Source organism: Lates calcarifer, linkage group LG9 (genome assembly GCF_001640805.2).
Source record: "Lates calcarifer isolate ASB-BC8 linkage group LG9, TLL_Latcal_v3, whole genome shotgun sequence".
In the NCBI taxonomy this organism is placed as follows: domain Eukaryota; kingdom Metazoa; phylum Chordata; class Actinopteri; family Centropomidae; genus Lates; species Lates calcarifer.
In genome coordinates, this window is record NC_066841.1 from 11,725,154 (window position 1) to 11,745,511 (window position 20,358).

The following is a 20,358-nucleotide window of genomic DNA, read 5'->3' on the forward strand; positions in this document are numbered from 1 at the left end:
ATTCCCCTCCCGTCACACTCTGTATGTAGCTGGTTATCACGTGTGACTTACAGAGCAGCATGCGAATATACTGCTTATATTTTGGGAATTTTGTGGGCTTATATTTGCTCAGTCGAAACCAATTTAGGCAGAGGGAGGCATCCAACATGCTGGTGCAAGCCCTCTGCCTCTGATGCCACAGGCATTAACAATGATATGGACTTGGAAACGTATGTAATATCTGTGGTTGTTTAGATGAGGTGGTGTGTGTCTTGAAAATATGAGAATGATTTTAAGTTAGATTTAATATTTTTGACATGAAGTTTGATCATGGCAGTATGTGTTTAGACTGGAGCAGCTGGTCCACACTGATAGCTGTACAGGAGTCATTCTCTTTGTCCTATTTTCCCTCTTTGTTTGGTCAAAAACACAAACATGTGGGCGTCTTTGTGCATGTAGATGAAGGGAGGATGGATTATTGTGTTGTTTCTTGGCATTATTACTGACAAAATATATTACATTGCATTCATTTGACACATGCTTTTGTCCAAAGCAGCTTACAATAAGTGCATTCATACTCTGGCTGTGTTTAAAAATACAGCATACACGTCCAGTGTGACAATGTTGCTTTGTCGTATCTTTATTGTACTGTATACTTTAGGGGGGAAAAAAAGGCAACTATCCTTAAAATAATTTTTTTTAAAAAGGACAAAAACAGAAATTGTTTTCCACACATTAATAATATAAAAGGCAGCCATTAGCAGAATGAGGATCTGAAACCCCCTGAAACACAGTCAAAATGAGAGAAACATCAGTTTAAATTCTCGCTAAAAGTGCTTCCTCTTCTGAGTCAATCCAGTGACAATTTCCTCATAGAAAATTGCAAATGCTGAATTAACAATGACTTCTATATGTTCTCTCTCACCTCTTCACTTTCCTAATCTATTGGTCATGCTGCCATCACATCTAAATTAAACTCTAATCTCATTAAATTTATGTTTTTTTTTCCACAGATGCAACATTGCAATAAATCCAAACAGGATTAACATCTTGAGATAATACAAGCCTCATTAAAGCATCACTGGACTGAAGACGGGTGAGTAAACACGCAACAGCTGAGAGCAACAACAGTAAATGATTTCATGTGGATTACACTGCTGCCCTGAGACTTTTATTTAATAGCTAAGAATATTTATTTATTTAAAAGCATGAGTCATTGCTCTCTGTAGTCCAAGGCATACAGGATTAAAAATATCAAGTGTAATTTAGATCGTACACTTGAAAAAAGAAACTAGTCATTTACTGGGTCTGTTCACCCACAAGGGTCTGACACACGCAGCTCTGCAAATCCCCATGAGGTATACAGTGACAACTAATGTCTGGTTTTGGCAGTGCAGCAGTAATTCTGTTGCATGTCACACAAACACGTCCAAATAATAACACCGGATCATAAGCTTAACATCTGATTCCTCATAAAAACCCAAATTAATTCCTGACCTCTGATTCAGGAAAGTCATCTGAGTATCCCAAATGTTAATGCTGTTATGGAATTCAAAAGCTTCACACAAACTCTGGAAATAACTGATAAAGAGCTTATCTGGACATCTCCAGTGTAGAATATTTTATGAAGGGGTGCAGTTATTTACAGAAGATAAACATGTTTATTCATAATTATGTTCATTCCATTATATCACCATATTTTGTCTTCCCTGATCCCTCTGATTCCTCTGTTTTAGGTACTGAAAGAAACACAGAGAAAGGTAAATATTAGGCATAAAAGTCTACAAAAATGTTGATAAAGGTTCTCAGAAAATTTTAATTTTACGCTTTTATCTAAAAACCAGTACTACTATTTAAAAAATCCACAGCCATAATTTTCCGGTACGAGCCATGAAGAGAGGCGAGTAGGTCTGCAGCAGCTCACTGTACTCACCCTGTGGTGGCGATCTGTCCGGCACTTTTCCTGTTTCTAGTAGCAACCAGAGGTCTGAGCATTTCTGTGTTTCCCATCGAGTCACTGCATAACTGCCCACTGACGACGCCACTGAGAGAGGAGAGAGGGAGGCTTACTGAGGCTGCAGAGACGGCACTGATAACTCTTTTATATTCAAGAGCAAATACAGTTTTGTCTCTTACTTGAACCCCACGTTTCACTTCTCACCTATTGAAACAAGCAGGCTCCACTGAAGAGGATAAGGAAGCTTCTTCTGTAAAACCCTCTGAAGGGCAAAAAACCCGACAGCACCTACAAACATAGCACACGACACATCTGGTGCATTGACGCCTCATTGAATCCTGAATGGCTGTTTCAGTGACACATCCTGCAGCCGGGATGAATGTTCTATAACTCATTCAATATCTGCAACACTCATTTTCATAGCTCCAAGTCTGCAGTCTTGCAAGTGCAAGTGTCCTCTTACACCTGCAGTTCTTTGCCTGCAAATTTATTATTTATCTATTTATTTCTTTAGACCTGATGAGACTGGGATCAAATTATTATCCACTGTAGTTTGGAGTCAGTCTGCAGGCATTACTCTCATCACTGACTCTCATCAACTCAGTAGCCTTGTGTGTATACCCTCCTTTTAAGTTACAAACTATGGCAGAGAAACCAAGTTGGATGGAAATTCCTCATATCTTATATATGTTGCTGATTTCTATTTTTAAAAAATCCCACACAGTAAATAGAGGGTTATGACAGCAATTTCAGAGGTTACTACCTCCAATATTCACTGTGAGGACGCTGTGATAATAAATAGCAACATGGAAAAACTATTATTTCTATTCCTAATGTCCTGCATATATCAATATCTGTTTAAGTACTATACGGTCTGAAGTTCATCATGTAAAACTAGCCAGAGATCTTGCATATTTTCAATACGTATTAATGCACTTTTAAAAAAAATAAATCTAACATAATAATACAATCATCATCACTCTGTGCTGTTGTTACTTTGTTGATACAAGAAGCATTTGCAGAGCACAGCTCCCTCCTGTGGTATACACTGGTCAAAATAATGTTTTGTCAGTAGTTGAAACTGCTGACAAAACATTATTTATTTTGGTCCACTGTCCTCAGTGTTTGACTGTGGACATGGAGACATTAGCTCAGAAAAATTGAGTGAAGATTTGTCAGATCAGGGATTTAGAGGCACTGGCAAGAGGAGTCTAAAATAAAAATGACTCAGTTTGGTGTACTTTTTAAAATATCTGATATATCTATGATAATAATACAATCATAAATGGCAATACACTGTAACTTCTAGTGTGGTGGATGGTGAGCATGGGACAGTTTGGGATGTTAAACATCACTTACCAAGTACAAAGGTCCCAGTCCCCTTCATGAAGGCATGAGACTGGCAGGCAGCGTAACTCCCTAAACCCTGAGACACACACAGAGAAGCTAATTACAAAGAACAGCTGTTACTACATGACAGTTCCTCCTAAACATTTATACGCTGTTTAACATCCAGCACATGACAAAGCTGATACAGTGTGTGTATCAGTTAGTTTGACTCAGTGTCCTCCAGAGATCAGCAGACTGCAGAGACGAGGAAAAAGGTGCGAAATAAAAACCCACCGGGTGTTTTGCCGCCAGCGCATCGTCCACCTTGGTGAGACCGAGATTCACCATGTTGTCTGCTGCTGTGGAGCTGGAGGTTAGAGTCTTAGATGGGAAATAACACTGCCTGAGACTGTACACATAACTCTGCTGTTATAAAATTTCCGTGCTGCAAACCAACAAAAACACAGAATAAGAGAAGAGCAGCGTTTTGTGTGAGCGCTGGCGACACCCAATGGTGAGGAGGAGGTACTGCAACAGACAACAAAACAAACATACTTCAAAGTAGATCAGTAATAAAGTAAAAGTAGATTTAAAAAAAAAAACAGATTATACTGGCCGTGTTAGACATAAACAAAAATGCCAAGTTATGTAAGTGATAAATAATTCTGATACACATTTGTTTCATATAAACAGGAAAATATATAAAATATACATAATACACATATAAATGTAAATATAAATGTTATGAAAGATTATTTAGATTTTAACCAGTAAAATTTAAAGTTATAGGAAAAAACATAAAGATTTAGACCAAACTGAAAAAACAAATAAAGAACTAAGCATGGTAAATCCAAGATAAGTTGAATCGAAGGCAACCTTTGGCCTCCCTCACTCCTCTTTTAAACCGTCTGTCTTCACTATCTGAAATATGCACATTGTCCTCCAAGGAGTGTCTCTTTTCCTTCAGGTGATGGTAAACTGCTGAGTCTTTGACTTGAGGAGTTGGCCCTTCTGTGTTGAGCCAAGGATTTGTTTAATGGTTGTTTAAACAACCAGGGCCAACCCCTCAAAGTAAGAAGCCATGCCTCATCAGATCAGGAGGTCTACAACACCACTTACCCCCCCATCACAGTCTCAGCCTCAAATTTACATTTTCAGGACATTACACACATTAGACTTGGGAGGACATCTGTTTATTATTCACACACCTGTAAATTAACATTAATCTGTAACTGGTAACTACAGCAGATTCAGGTTTAGGACCCAGTGAACAGATTAACACACGAAAGCTGGTGCTTAAATAAAGCCATCATAGTAACTTGTCTTTGTCTGTTAAATGCCATTTGGAGACTTCAGGCCTGCTACGACCGCACACCCTGCTGACCTCCTTGACCCCTCCGTTGAACTTCGACACCACTGCAATCTCAAAGAGGCGGAGATGGCCCTGCTGAGGACTGGAGATGCACAAGAAGAAGGAGAAGAATTAAGAGACAGCTGGAGAGAATCCAACTACCGCTGAGACACAAGTATCAACACTGAGGCTAAAGTTACCAGCAGAGCAGCTGAACATCTGTTACTTATTAAATACAAGAGAAAAAAGAAATGATGGGTAAGACAGAAATAAAAGTGATTAACAGCACAAAACCAGAGTGAAAGAAAGATTTAATATGTTTTAAATTGATGAGCCTTTTGACATATTTACAGTGCATTTTTCTCTGTCATGCAAGCTACATTTCTACACACACACACACACACACACACACACACACATACAGAATCCATGTTGTGTTGCAACTACACAACCCTCAGATTAACTGAAACAGTGCAGTACCAAAACTAATGCTTGAACACTCCTGAGAAATTGACCTTTCTTATTATTAACACAAGGTAAAAACAGTAACATATTGTGATTCAGAGGTTGGTTCTGTTGCAGCACTGTGTAGTAAACAAGAAGGTCCCAAACAGCAGTCTGGCACCAGGCGCCACAATGAAGGACCTGGTCATTAATATCAGCTTTGAGAGTTCACCAACTGACTGGATGGTGCTTTAGTTTTAATGGCAGCATTAGTGGACAACAAGCAAGTCACCATCAAATCAGAGGGAGGCAGTGATGGAGGAAATGATCTGACTGAGCAGCCTGGTGAATGTGGTGTAAGTGGGAGATCAAATATCAAGTTTCCTACAGCAGTGTGTTTGGCCTCAGCCTCGGGTCCTAAACCAGCAGGCCAGAAGTCTCGGGTAACGTCATCTCCACACACTTAGATTTATAATTTACAGGCAACTCTCATATCATCATCTCATTTGGTTTGGTAAATTAGATTTATTAACGATTATCACAGCATGCAAATTCAGTTAATTTTGTATATCAACACTTAAGTTCTGTTATTGTTAAGTTACATTAAAATAATCTTGTTTCTCTTGAGTGACTGTTGTGATGTTCTGTCGTGTGGCAGGCCATCAGAGACTGATTGGACTGAGGCCAAGAGCAGTATAAATGCCACATTTAGCTGCTTTTTCTCATCAAAAAACAACTTATAAAGAATCAGACTCTGAATTTTGCAGAGCCATAACAAGCTGATATCACAGTTTACCTTATATCTCACTTCTTTGTTGTGATTTCCTAATGATTCTAGCAACAGACTTAACATTCATGGGTAATATTCAGTCAGTGGAAAACTGGTGCATGAAAAGATAATAGATGAGAATCTAGTAAAACACAGGTGTAGTAATATTTGTATTTATAAGAGAAGTTATAATTGCTGCATATAAATACTGCACATTAATGAACACTTAAATGTCCTTTTTAAAAGTTTGATTATCCTCCTCACTTGTGTTGCTACCTCTTTACTCCTCACTTTGATAGACAGCTCCACCCCAACATCAACTCTCAGCTCTGAATCAATGTGAGCTCTTATGTGCATGAACACAGACATGAACCAAGAAACCTTGCGATTTGGGCACAATGTGTTAAAAGGACTGTGTCTCCCACACTGTTTCTATACTGAAGAAAATTCACTCAGATTGAAGCTGAAACTTGGCACTTTAATCTAGTATCCACTAGATTATTACTCTGATCTGGTCTCAGATTGAATGTGATGGACAGAGACTGACGAACAAAAAATGTGTAACCGTCCAAATACTTATGGCCTGGAGTGGACTGTAAAAATATCACATCTGTAAAACTTTCTCCTGATGCTGATTCATTTAGATGGAGTGAGATCATGGATACTCCTGTCCTGGATAACTCAAAATCTCTCCCAGGACATCTTAGACTCTTCAGGCTGGATAAATTGATTAGTTTTTTAAACTAACTTTCATAAAAAATTAAGCATCTTCCATGTGGTCTTCTGCCTGTGACTAAAACATTACCCACATGCCAACAATTTGTAAAAAACTGTTTCCCTATTTTACTTCCTATACTTCTGTTACAGTAGATCTCATTCACCTACTCTCACACTAATGGTGACAGAGCTGCAATGCAAGCCGCAATGTAACATTCAAAGATGTAAGAGCATCCTACACTCAGCATTACTCACTCAACTCCCAACAAATGAGGTTCATTTTATTTATTATCATTTTACATTGGAAAAGCAACTGTCAGTTATCCCCAACTGTTCTTCCATTCACATATTGTAGCTCTTTATTTCTAGGTGATTAATGCTTATATTCTTACAAAACAAAAAGATTTCAGACACAATCTGTACACTCTGTCCAAATCACACCCCTCCCTTCAACCCATCTATGACAAATAACGCTAACATGGGAGCCAAATCTTAGTGCAGTGCTGAAAACCTGTTCACCCACACACACACACACACACACACACACATACAAAAGAAACAATCAACAAGTCGCATGTATATCTGTGAATTTACATGCGAATTTAAGTGTCTGGACTCCTCACCTAAGACACAAAAGGACATGTTTTAAGCAGGTGTGCATTGTAGGTAATACAAGGAAGGCAGGCGATTGAGGATAAATCTGACACAGAACAATTTTGCTTGGACTTCCATGTCCTAGAAAGGAAAAAAAAAATAGCAGGAAATAGTTCTGTTCATAAAACCACTCTCCAAAATAAAACGTTTAAGGGGGAGGAATTCAAGTTTTACACTCCAAGACGTCTCTCACGTGGAAGATTTTAGTGACAATAATGGTGTGCAGTGTTTTAGTGGAAAATCTGGAGGGGCGACAACGAGGAGGACTCATTTATTCGTTCATTCAGGATCAGGAAAGAAGTAACGGGGATAAAATGTTCAGTCCCTCTCCCCGTCCAAAAAAACAAAACAAAAAAAAAGATGCGACATAAAAGGTCCCCACATTGTCCACTTGTCATTATGTTTGCCTTCAAATATCACCAGGACAAAATACATGTTTCACAATCAAATGTTTTAAATAAATATAGCTCCATTGATAGAATTTCTTCAAAAAAATAACCCTTAGAGCAAACTCTCACATGAGAAATCGAGTACTCCCCCCCACCCCCACCCCGACCCACACACACGCATACCATAACCCTGCAGATGTAAAAATACCGTTGAAGACAGACAGGTGTGTGTTTAAAAACCAGCAAAGTAAGACTGACTGGAGGGATTCATACCAGATGATAATAAATGCCAAACCACAGATGATGATAACAGACTTTGGTAAAGATTATTTCTTCCACTTTTGTTTCTGTGTCATCATCTGACAACTTTTGACAGGGATACTTCGTCTTGAGAACATGAGATAACCATTTTGTGATCACAAGTGAGCAGTTTTTTGAAATTTTGTAATCATGGAAAAGGTCCGACAAAGTACCAAGTAACACCAGGACCGGCTTTTTAAACAGTAACTGGAGAACCTTGAAAATGCAGATTTTACTGTAATAAATCCAGTTATTTAGGGCATTTAAAAACTTTGTACCACATCCTTAACACCAAAACAAGTCCAATCAAACTGATTTAAAAAAAAAAAAAAATGGGTCAAGAAAACCTCTAGAAAAAATTACAGCCTTTATTTGGCAGCTACTTTATTATAGAACAGTGAAAATATTTTAACCCACCAGTTAATGATTAAATATGAAATTTAAAATTGTGTAATATGGCCCCTTTAAGAAGACAACAGACGTACATTAGTCCGGCCCATAACCTATGTCGACCATTTCATTGTCCTTCAGTATATTGGCAGCACACACACATACGTACACAAGCATACACACATACGCGCACGCACACACACACACACACACACACACACCCACACTCAATACTGGTAGTGTGATTCAATCAGTGAAATCTATCTGATGTGTGTCGTGGTTGGCTGCGTGGTGAGTACAACAGACAGGGAGGCGGGGCTAAGGTCTCGATGACCGTGAAGACGGCAGCCGTGCGCACCAGAGAGGTCAGAGAAGGGAGCGATACAGTGAAAAGGTCCATGTCCCATTGTACCAGCTGAACGACGGGTACTGTAGCCCCTGGGTCCCCCGTTTGCACAGACGTCACCACACCCAGTGGCTGGGTGGAGGAACAAAAGTGGATGACGACGACTGTCCCGCGTTCCGACCGTGGTCCAAAGAAGCTTGTCCAGTTCATCAACAAGACTACTTTTCCCCCCCTCACATACAAAACCATAGCAGCAGGTAGAGCTCGAGGGTCTCCCTCCTCGAGAAAGACATAAAACAAACAAACAAACAAACAAAAAAAAAAAGAAAAAGAAAAAAAAAAAAAAGAATAATACCTTTCCCCGTCATCCACATGAAAAGCAAGCTATGGAGAACTACCAGTTCTGGGAAGTGGCAGATGTCTTTTTGCTTTATTCTTCTTCCCCCTCCTCCATCTTCTCTTCCCCCCTGAATCCATCAAACAATCAAGCAACCAACATTGTCCTCAGTCGTTAGTCTCTCGTCAGCAATTTTCCCTCTGTTTTGCGCTTCATCCCCGCTCCCCTCCCACAAGTCAAACCCTGTTCCCCCCAATTCTCCCTCATCCTCTCCCAGGCGAGGATGGAGGCTGATCATCGTTCGGGCTCTGACTCCAGGGCCAGCACCCGCTTGCGTTCGCGACACTGCTTCTTGTGGGCGGGCCAGTCCCTCTGCTGGCACTGGGAGCCGCAGTAACGCGCCACCTGGCAGCGGCCGCAGATGTTGAACTCCCGCAGCTGTGGAAAGACAAGGAGCAAGGTCATTTTTTGGGTTTGAAGGGCCAGACTGTGAAATGCTTTGTTGCTGTGATCCCAGGTAAGAATTTCACCAGACAAAACGTGGGATTGGATCTAGAAGGTCAGGTCTAAAAACCTTTGATTTGCCTATCACTTGAATTGAAATGCTACTTGAAAATCATACAAGTTTTGACAGTAATGCCAGTTACAGTACATACCCTCCTCTCAATGAGTGAACAAGGAGGGTAATGACACTCATAGTAGGTGCAGGAGCACTCCTCTTCCTCCACCAGCTCCCCGTTAGCGTTGTAGTAGCGTGTGCGGCTCAGCTCCAAATACTGCTCCTCCACAGGGTCAGCTGGCACCTGCTGGATGGCCAGCCAGTACAGAGACTGCTCTCTGAGCAAGTGAGAGGATACAAAAAGAAACATGATTTTCTGAGCAATGCACATATCTGTTTTGCTCTGACACAGGCCGGACTAGAGCTTTATTAAATTAGCCTAGCTTCATTTATAGACAAAACTTCATTCTTGTGCAATGATCTACATTCCTACAATGCCACAGAATTCAGCCATTATTACAGTAGCACTAGTGTAGCTGTGGTCTTACCTTTGCTTGCTAGAGATCTCCTCCGGTTTGGGGCTCCAGCCCACTGGCACCAGTCGCAGGTTGTCTAGCCGGTTGTCCACTGTCACAGAGTTAATGTGGATGACTTGAAAACTAGGTGCGATGCCTCCTCTGTGCTTCTCCCTGGGTAAGACATGTATCCAGATCATAAGTTAGCCAGACTGTCAGTCCACAGCTTACAAAATACCTACAGCTCATTAAGTCAGTAACGTTACTCATTGTTGTAGCTGGTTAACCTCAAGGATGCCTATGTTGGTTACTTGTTTACTTCTTTCCAGAACATCTCAGTCTTGTTAAGTGAAAAGAGGAGAATGACTTTTAAAGAAGCTTTATTGATATTTGCAATAACATGATCTCAGAAGGCAGAGGTCAGGTCTGCTACAGCGCACCAGCATACACTGGTAAAAACTCAAAATCTTTTGCATTAAGATAAAGATATGTTGTTTAAGGTCTTACTTATTGCTGTAACCTCACAGCACAGCACCCATCTTACAGTTTTAACAAACAGCAGAAACAATAATAAAACATCTGGATACAGACAATTAACTTCAAGGTTGATTACTATCAGCAGGTCCCGTCAAGGACAATTCCACATTAAGGATGCCTGCCAGCACAGAGAGTTGACTCCAGATGTTCCAATGTGGAAAAAGAGAAATAATTCTACACTTGATGTAATGAACAAATTACTTACCAGAGCAGCTCATGTAATGGCCTTCCTGCCCAGCGGCCTTTGCCAATGTCAAAAGCATAGGCAAAGATCTTAGCTCCATTGCCATCCGCATCTACCTCCATGCGCGCCTGGAAATGGAACAATGTGATGGTTTCATATTGGCACTATCAGAAAAGTGGTAAGAGTAAAACGTCTGATAAACATAATAAACATAATTTACAAATACCTCAAAGGCATAGTTTTCCACAAGCGGTATGTCCTGCTCATCAATCAATGTGTATTTTGTCTGTAATGAGAAAATTGTGAGAAAATACATTATTTTCATGTTATGTCATGCTATGTTTTCATGGTTTCTTTAGCAAAATGCTAGCTCACTGAAACAAACATTTTGAGAACACTTAGAGGGAGCCCAAAAGGGAGAAAAATGTGAGAGCAGTGCCCTATAAACTCATCAAATAGCATAATGCTAGCTATATGTCCACCTTCTCATAAATTATTTAAAAGTTACCCACAACTTTGAGTTCAGCTGCAAAAGACTGGGGCAACAACCCCAAGCAGCTAAGGATATCTTCAAAGTCCTATTTGGGAATTTGCTCTGCACATGATATCTACAATCCACATAACAAGAAGGAATCTCTTTTAAGCATCATGAATTTCCATATCAACAAAAGGAAAACTTGCTTGACAACCAACCAATCAAACTGTATGTTTCATCTCAAATTCGTACATTAACCACATCTGGAATGAAGGTGCAACACATCTATTAATAGGAGCAATTAATTTGAAACATTGAAGAGCTACCTGAGCTCTTTGTTAGTAGGTGGGACTTACAGATACACGTGACAAGATACCAACATAGTAGCACCACGCTTCACAGAACAGGGTACAACTCATGTGTGGTGTTGTCCACATACCAAAAAGGTCGAAACGTGCAATGTGACACTTTGTCTCGACTGCCAGACTATTGTGTAGATGTAAACCACCGGAGTGACATCATGCAAATTTGTTGTGTGGCTGCTGACTGGAGCCCAGGAGCCCTGTCACTCAGCAGGTGGGCAAACAAAACGATGTGAACCGTTAAACCGGAGCGTGAGAGTCTTGTGACACCAGCAGTCAGGAGCATTTCTTGACCAACACTGAGTCGTAGTTTAACGTCGCTATAATTATGTAACTTTAACCAAAAATTTAATAAATAAATATGAAAGTTTTTGGGCACAGCTGTTGAGTAGTGTGCTGTCTTGCCGGTGCTTTGTCACGTTGCACAAAAGAATCAGTTCACGGAGCATGGCGATGGCTTCCTCATTAGCAGACACTTCAGCGTGTAATCCAAATAACACAGCTAGCGTAGCACTGCTAACTCAACCACCGACCGTTAACGTGACAGGACCAACCGCCGACAACTGAACAGCCGTCCTCAATATTTCTACACTACCTGACTACGGCAATGACAAAAAAGCACCAGTAAGGATACCTTTACGACATTATTTCACCGTTTATCGTTAGCCAGCAGCTAACGTAACCTGCTACATGCTAGTTAGCGTTAGCTTCCTAGCGAGACTGTGCGGTGGCGGCGGAGGTACTGAAAACCAGTCTGGCTCGGCACGGCCGGCTTTTCTAATCCGCTCAAATGCGGCTAAAAACGGTACAACTGAACTACCCCCGCATCGGCGAGGGCTTGATAACCACTGCCGCGGTAGACTAGCAGCGACTCGTCATCGCTAAATACATTTTTTCCACCACCTTTTGTGATCCCCGCGGGCCCTCCCCCGGCCGCACATGGCAGCCCTGGGATCCAGCTCACCTTCCCGGCCACACGGCCGAGCCGTACGATCCCGAGCTTGAAGTCCGACATCAGGAGGACGGGCGGTGGTGACAGAGAGAGGCGTGGGATCCAACCTAACCGTTATTCAGGTTTAACACTCGCCGGGGCAGCCCCTCAGCCCCGCTGCGATGCCAGTTTGGGTTAACTGGTTGGGTTTTCGCCCTGACTCCGGGTCTCTCCGGCAGCAGCCCAGCTTCGGTGACACACCGCTGCTGGCGCAGGAAAGCCGAGCGAGCTGCTGGGGGCGGGGAGGGACGAGCCGCTAACCACAACGTCCAATCAAACGCGACGTTACGTTTCCTACCACCAGGCGTCCGGCCACGCCGTCCAATAGAAACCGAGTATCTCCGAGAACCGCCTGTTTCAGTTAATACGTCATTACACTCTCGTGACCACTTCCAGCCATTTTCCCGCGAAATGTTTGATAGCTGGGTGGGATCATCGTCCTTTATTCAAACCGTTGAAATAACAGATGTGTTTGACGTAATGATTTATGACGTTTACTGCGAAATTAGTCTTGATCCAGGACAGAGTAAGTCTGTTTACATCAGTATTACTGCTCTGCACTGAGGCTGCTGCAGAAGCACAAAGACAGCAATAAACAGCAACAAGCAGCAATTTACTGACGTAGTTTTAATCAATCAACCAATAATAACTTCATTTATCAATTGATCTGCTAGTTATTTCTTGATTGATCGATTTGTCTCTAAAATACCAATAGACAGTGAAAAATGTCTCAAAGAGTTTTATGAAGTTGTTTTGTTTTGACCAGCTGTCCAAAACACAAAACATATTGAATATTACATAAGAGAGATCCTTACAAATGACAAGCAGAATCTGGGGAGTGTTTGAAATTACAATAAAATTGACTTAATTTATCAATCATCAAAATAACAGTTGATTATGTTTCTGTCAATTGACTAATCGATTACTCGCCAAATCAGTGAAGCTCTCATTTGAACTACTTTAAACAGTTTCAGCTCATTTAGTCCAGTGGTTGCCAAATGTTGTTGGACTGGCCATCAGGTGGACCAGGACGAATCCAGGTGGGCCACTGAGTGAGACTGGGTTGAATATGGAGGCATTGAAGAAAGTCAGTGTTAAGGCAGCTTGGTAGGTGCATTCATCAACCTAAATAATCTTCAGTGCCTGATTTCTGTCATGTGGTCACCTGCATGTTGAGTTCAAATCCCTGTACATCTGTTCAGGGATGAGAATGACTTCATGGGTCAGTTAATAAGGTGACTGAGCACCCTCTGGAGATCAGGAGCTGTATTACAGAAGGTAGCAGTCGACACAACTACAGCTCACCTCCTCACCAGTTTATTGTCTTTATTAAACTAATTTATGTGTATCAAAGGGGTGAAGAACTGGATGCAGGTCAGTGTATCATTCAAAAAGAGTACTGTTTCAGTTAATTGAGCTACATCTAGTTTAAAAGGATGTTCATGTTTTTTTACACCCCATAATGAACAGCTAAAAATTTGTCCATTGTCATTTTTTAACAACTTTTCAAGACAATAAAAATGCACCACAAGCAGGAGCTCAGGTAAGGAACATTTTAACCTTGTAATAAGAGAGAAAGAATAGCATTCACATGTTCAAATCTTTCCTCTGAACACAAACACAGAAAACTCTTGTTTGATACAGGATCTGAACACCTCTACTATATCTCTTGTGTTTACTAGTTTTACCTTTTACAAAACAGCCTATTATGCTGATGTAACAATAGTATCCCTGTGCCTCTGCTGGTCTCAAAGTTAACTGTGCAGAAACCCACCCACGGCATGATACTCCTGAGTCAGTCACTCCTATCCAGTTACACACAGACGTGGAGGTGGGAGGAGTGGAAAAGGTGTTGTTTCTCGTGCTTGTTTGAATTTTTTGAGATTTGATCTGTTTTCCCCTCAAACTTGCAGTTTCAACGTGAAGGCTTTGATTTTAGATTAGGTTGAGGGGGGTTGGGGATAGAAAAGGGTTCAAAGAGGATACAAAGCAGTTTAGTTTCCATGGGATATCTGTATTTGTAGTTTTATATTTCATTATCTCACTGTAACAGTTGTGCTAATTTACCATTATCAACAGATTATTTTTGTACCTGGTGTTGCTTAACACATAAAAACATTTGTTGGAATGCCACACTTGACACACCAACACCTCCACTTTACACCTGACATTTCCAGTAAATGGGCCTGGCTGTTTATAACGGCAGAGCATCTTTCATAAATACATGTGGTCTTCCTGGAGGTTGGTCTCTCTGGAGTTAAGAGCTTTTCCAGACACTGGGTGTTGCTCACTATTGCTAAACAGAACTGTCTCTGAGGTGTGGCCGCACCACAGATCCCTGGGTATACTCGTGATGAAACTATCACACCTATCCACCCTGGAAATTTTAATTAAACTCTTCTCGCAACTGTATCTAAAAAAACATGAATGAAACTCCAAACTGAAAAGTGTAAATCACTTTACAATGCCTCACATAAACACATGCACCTGCTCATGAGTCAGCATGACGTTAGTAAAAGAGCCCTCATTTAGGAGAATAGTTTGTTTCACACAAATGTTGATAAGAAAATATTACTGTCATATCAAATATTTTACAAAATCCTGTTGTCTCAAGTAATGACATGGCGTCAAAAAGTAATCATTAACAAAAGGAGGAGTTAAAAGTTGTTAATATTTGAAGACTTTTGTCTGATGAGAAGAATCTGGTTTTACATATAACTGTGATATAATATAATAACATTGATCTCAGTCAGACTAATTTCACAGTAAAAGCCCAATCTATATAATTTACAGGCACATTCATGACTGAGGAGTTGGAATCTGCTTTAATATAAGAGTGAGGTGGAACAGATCCAAAAGTGCAGATATCCTCGAACCCAAATGTATGTGTCCATTTTATGTAGTCTATTCCATAACAAATCTTAACCTGCTAATTAAATATAGATAAATGCTGACTCAGTGAAATAATAAATATTTCCCAATGAAACCTAGTTTTAATTACGAGTAAGTAATTAAATTTAAAGGGTTTATAATAACCTACTTTAACTGAAGTAGTCTATTACAAACTCTGTATTTTAGTCTGTTATGTGGCTTGACTGAGAGACTTGAAAAACGGTTATCAGCTGACGCCCAAATCAAACAACAGTAAACCAGCACAGCAGAAACCCTTATTTTTTTTTCTCAGCTCTGACCTCTTATGTCCGTGTTACTTCCGTGTTCCGCTCACCTGTTACACCTGTGTTACAGCGTTGTCCCGTGTAGGTGCGACTCCTGCTCTGCCGGTGCACCTGTTGCGTTATTCTGTGCCATGTCAGGGGAGCTGATAACTTGCGAGTTAACATGCGTGCCTCTGTCGAGTGAACCGGAGGAGACTTTAAACGCCGTGAAAAGCAGGAAAATGGATTGTGAACAGCCTATTTTTTCCGTGTTGAGCGGTGGCGTGAAGGAGGCGGGGGACGCCGCCGTGCCGAGCTCCTGCGGCGGCGGTGGACCGGCCTCACCGACTGCGACCACCTCCGACACCGAGTCCGGGATCTTCTCTGGCGAATGTGAGCTCTGTGTGGAACATGAGTCTGAGCTGGACTGGTTCTGCGGCACCGAGCAGAAACTCATTTGCTCTCACTGCGCCATAGTGGGCTCCTGCCACGGACACACTGTGACCCCTCTGGCCACCAGAGTTACCGCAGTCAGGGTGAGTGTGCGGGGCGGTTCATGTAGTGTACTCTCAAAGCTGTTTGCTTATTGTGTTGACTTTGCTGTGGCAAAATACTGTTTGTCTTAAACTCTGGAAATCACAAGGTAGGTTTGTTTACTGCAGCGTTAAAAGTAGCCCAGGTACTTTCACTTTATGTGCATGGGGTTGCCATCTAACTTCTTTATTTGCCTCATAATTTACCAGATATTATCATTTATTTCACCATGTACCTCATCTACTGGAAAAACTTTCCTTCTGTTTCTCACTTAAGTTTCTTATATGGAATATTTTGCATGCTAAACATGAGAAAATATGGATTTGCCCATTTTCAGTCACTGTATCAAGGATGGCAGCTGGTATGAAGTCGAGCACTGGCTGATAATGTGTAGAAACTGCTTTCACATATTTGACAACTTAATAACTAACTTCATCATTCTTTCCTGGGTGTGCCACAGTTTGCATGTAGTTTCTTCTCTTCCCTGATTCCTCTGCATGGAATTTGAAAAGACAGGATTTTCTTGTTGCGTCACCAGCCGGTGATGTGCTGGTGTTGTGATGTGCTTGTTCAAAAACAGCAGTGTGTGTGTGTGTGTGTGTGTGTTTGTGCGGGATGTTTTTTTCCCCCACCAGAATCAACTGGTGGATGTGTGTGAGAAAATACAGCTGCAGGCGCTGAGGATTGAAAAGTTTATCGACCAGACACTGACAGCCAAAGAGCAAAAGCTTCAGGTGAGAAATACCTCTGTTCCCCACCCACTCAACCACACACTGAGTAATCACATAGACATAGTGCCAAACCTAATAACGACACACTTTATCACATGTACAGTGTGCAAGTCTCTTTGCATTAAAGCTGCTACTAAGGATTATTTTCACTACCAGTTAATCTCTCCACCGTTTCCTCTGATTATTAAATGTATTGTAAACTGTTTAAAACATTAGAGAATAGTAGGAAAATTCCATCACAATTTATCAGAGCCCAAGGTGACATCTTCAGATGATTTTAAATGTCTGACCAGCTGTTCCAAAATACAAAGAGAATCAGTTTACAATGATACAAAGCTGAGAAAAGCAGTACATTTAAATAGCTGGAATCAGTCAATGTTTGATAAATAAGGTAATCATCTAATCAATTATTGGACTAATCTCAGCACAACTAGAGCACTAAGAGAGGAGAATATAGGAGGTTGGTAGCTTTTTTAATAGACGACCTTGCAATTGTAAATTGATGAGTAAGGGAAAAAAAGCATTTGTTCTAGAACTTTCTGATTTAGTTTGTCACCACCATGCAACAAAAGCAACGACTGCAGAAAAGCACCCCTTTCACTGCACCCATATTTATTAACCTCTCCTAACATAATGGGTCTACAGTGGTCAGAGATACAGGTCATGCATGTGTAGTTCAGGTAACAGAGACAACTAGACCACGAGAAAACAACAGAAGCTTTGTAGAAGGAAAACAAATACTACCTTCAGAGTCAAGTCACCAAACCAATATGTTTCTGTGGTCACAGGGGTCATAAGTCTATGTTTCCTTGTACTTGGGGTTCACGGGTTAAAAATGTTGGGACCCAGTGCTCTAGTGTTTCCTCCTCCCAACATTTCTTTTTCTCTTGTTTTAGGGAGCAGCGAGCAGGGCGAGGGAGCAGGTACTGGCTCAGGTCAGCGCAGCGCGTGAAGCCCTGGAAGAGGAGGAGCAGCGTCTCCTGGAGGAGGTGCAGAGAGAGGAGGAGCGGGTGGAGCAGTGTCTCCTCACACAGAGAGCCCACTGGAACCAGGCTCTGGCGAACTTGTCGCAAACCCGCTCACGTCTGGTGCACATGCTGACGCACACTCCAGATGCACAGCTGGCGGTGAGGGCGGGGGGTGTGTGTGTGGGGGGGGTTCAGGGATGACTGGGAATCACTGTGGGAAGATTTTAGAAGAATAGAGGAACTTGTGCTCAAATAACAGCATCATGATAATGGTCATAAATTACTGAACTATGTTGATGCCCAGGAGAGTAATCAGTTGTTTGCTGTCTCGTCTTTCAGACTAATGTCCAGGACATCGCTGAAAGGTAAAATTTTATCACATGACGTAGTTATGAATATTTTTTTTCTTGCTCAGGACATACCAGAGAGGTAATATCTCTTCTCTCTGTTTGTGTGTGTGTGTGTGTGTGTGTGTGTGTGTGTGTGTTTGTGTCAGGGTGGAGGAGGCAGAGGGGGTCGGGGAGCCCTGTGACACAGACCAGCTCAACCTGAACCCAGGCTGCAGTGACAGCAAGCTGCTGAGAGGTCTGTGGGCCACCGCAGTACTGCTCGGCCCAAACGGTTTGTAGATTTTTATTCAACTGTAAATCATCCTGGAGCTTCATGCAGTCGTGACAGATTCAGCAGGACAATACAGGCCTATTACACACACTCATGATCGTAATTAGCAATTAGCAATCTAGCAATTAGAAAGTACTTAGATCCTGTAAAAATATGCTAGTACAAGCAAATGTACTGCATTCAAAATATATTTTAAGTGAACAGAAGTACAGAAGAGTTGTTGGCACAAGTATTAAAAACAACAGTACTATCATATATATAAGGTCCTATTTTATAAGCTAATATATTTGCTAATTATAAGATAATAATGTTATAAAATCAGCAGTATAAAGTACCTCAAAACTTTACATGAGCACAGTAGTTTAGTATATATCCTCACTTTAGTTACTATTCACTGCATTGTTTTGCTTTTTTTAAAATGTATTTACTTTATCACACATATACTGGTGTTTGCACTGAAGATAAAAGTGCAGATACCTTGCCTTCTTTTGATTTTCTAGATTTTGTTTGCATTCAGAAGCTTCTTGACTTATTGTAGTGCGCAGTAGTACTCATAAATACTGTTGGAAGCAGCAGTGATAGTGCAGTGTATAGGGCCTGGATGTTGGAGAGATGGAGAGAAGTTACACCAGAGAAGAATTGAAGGAGAGTGGCACAAGGGTCCCACATAGAAATCTCAATGGATGACAGAGGTGATAAAGGTAGCAGGAAGTGTTATGTTGAGACCGAAAGCTCAGCTCAAAGCCTGATGTCTGATTTTCCCTCTTCCCACAGCTTATGGATCATCTTATTTAAAGTTTGACGAGCGCACAGTGAGCCCTCTCCTGTCCCTCTCCAATGACCTCTCCACTTTGACCTTCCTCCACAAAAAACCCCGCCAGTCCCCTCCCTACGACCCAGCACGATTCGACTGTTGGCCCAACGCGCTGGGTTCGCTCTCCATGTCCTCCGGCACCCACAGCTGGGTGGTGGATGTAGGCCAGAGCGGCGCCTTTAAGGTCGGGGTCTGCTACGCCTCTCTGGAACGCAAAGGCTCTGGGAACGAGGCGCGGCTGGGCTACAACGCTCAGTCCTGGGTGCTATCTCACTACGACGGGGACTACTCCTTCTGCCACGCGGAGAAGAAGGTGCCCCTGAAGGTGGTGAAGACGCCCCAGAGGATCGGCCTGCTGCTGGACTGGCCCAGTCAGACGCTGTTGTTTTACGAGCCAGACTCCGGTGCCGTACTGTACTCTGTCACGCAACACTTCAGTGCCCCGCTGCTGCCGGCATTTGCCGTGACTGACCGCAGTATCACCATACTGCACTGACAATGAACCAACATTACCTTAAACATGTGAAGAAATGCAAAGAGAGAGACTTTCTCTAATGTAAATATGATCAGCAGTGAAAGATGCTCCACCTGTGCAATAATGAAACTTTTTTTTTTTACTGTTTTTAATGATTTAATAGGTTTTGATCATATGATGCTGTAGTTGTGCTGTTAAGTTAAGCTTCTCCACGACTTGTCATAGAAAATATTAATTATACTGGTTGATCCAGGACTGTTTTAAATGTTATGTGGCAAATATTCAGTAAACCAATTACAAGTTGACTGTTATCTTCTCTGACTCTGTAATACACATTTCTATAAAAACACAATTATTATTCTCATCTTCCCAGACCTGCTGTCCTCTAGTTATCCACCAGGTGTCCTCAGACTCTCCTTATTTCCATGATTGCCCCGCCCATCCACACACCTGTTCCCACTTCATCAGCCCTGAAGTCACCTGTGCTCTCCCCACCTCATTCTGTGATCAGCCTTGCTCTAAATAGATCAGGTCT

At 41.6% G+C, this 20,358-nt stretch overlaps 3 protein-coding genes across 4 annotated transcripts; 1 reads left to right on the top strand and 2 right to left on the bottom strand.

The window, feature by feature from the left end:
- Positions 1 to 1,572: 1,572 nt before the first annotated feature.
- On the bottom strand, positions 1,573 to 3,740 carry tmem141 (transmembrane protein 141). The gene is made up of 5 exons (XM_018662902.2): positions 3,560 to 3,740; positions 3,296 to 3,362; positions 2,141 to 2,224; positions 1,913 to 2,023; positions 1,573 to 1,718 (listed from the first exon to the last, which is right to left on the bottom strand). The coding sequence occupies exons 1-5, from the start codon at positions 3,611 to 3,613 to the stop codon at positions 1,657 to 1,659; spliced, it is 378 nt and encodes a 125-aa protein (XP_018518418.1). The 5' UTR covers positions 3,614 to 3,740; the 3' UTR covers positions 1,573 to 1,656.
- Positions 3,741 to 6,816: 3,076 nt separating this feature from the next.
- On the bottom strand, positions 6,817 to 15,897 carry zmynd19 (zinc finger, MYND-type containing 19). Of its 2 annotated transcripts, none has more exons than XM_018662957.2 (6): positions 15,752 to 15,897; positions 10,924 to 10,983; positions 10,719 to 10,825; positions 10,010 to 10,150; positions 9,619 to 9,799; positions 6,817 to 9,400 (listed from the first exon to the last, which is right to left on the bottom strand). In XM_018662957.2, the coding sequence occupies exons 3-6, from the start codon at positions 10,817 to 10,819 to the stop codon at positions 9,257 to 9,259; spliced, it is 567 nt and encodes a 188-aa protein (XP_018518473.1). In that variant the 5' UTR covers positions 10,820 to 10,825; positions 10,924 to 10,983; positions 15,752 to 15,897; the 3' UTR covers positions 6,817 to 9,256. The 2 variants fall into 2 exon arrangements, with proteins under 2 accessions (XP_018518473.1, XP_018518472.1); XM_018662956.2 differs by lacking the exon at positions 15,752 to 15,897 and adding an exon at positions 12,499 to 12,774.
- On the top strand, positions 14,046 to 19,844 carry bspry (B-box and SPRY domain containing). Its single transcript, XM_051072808.1, has 6 exons — positions 14,046 to 14,068; positions 15,787 to 16,216; positions 17,842 to 18,072; positions 18,253 to 18,278; positions 18,410 to 18,534; positions 19,309 to 19,844. The coding sequence occupies exons 1-6, from the start codon at positions 14,046 to 14,048 to the stop codon at positions 19,842 to 19,844; spliced, it is 1,371 nt and encodes a 456-aa protein (XP_050928765.1).
- The last annotated feature ends 514 nt before the right edge of the window (positions 19,845 to 20,358 follow it).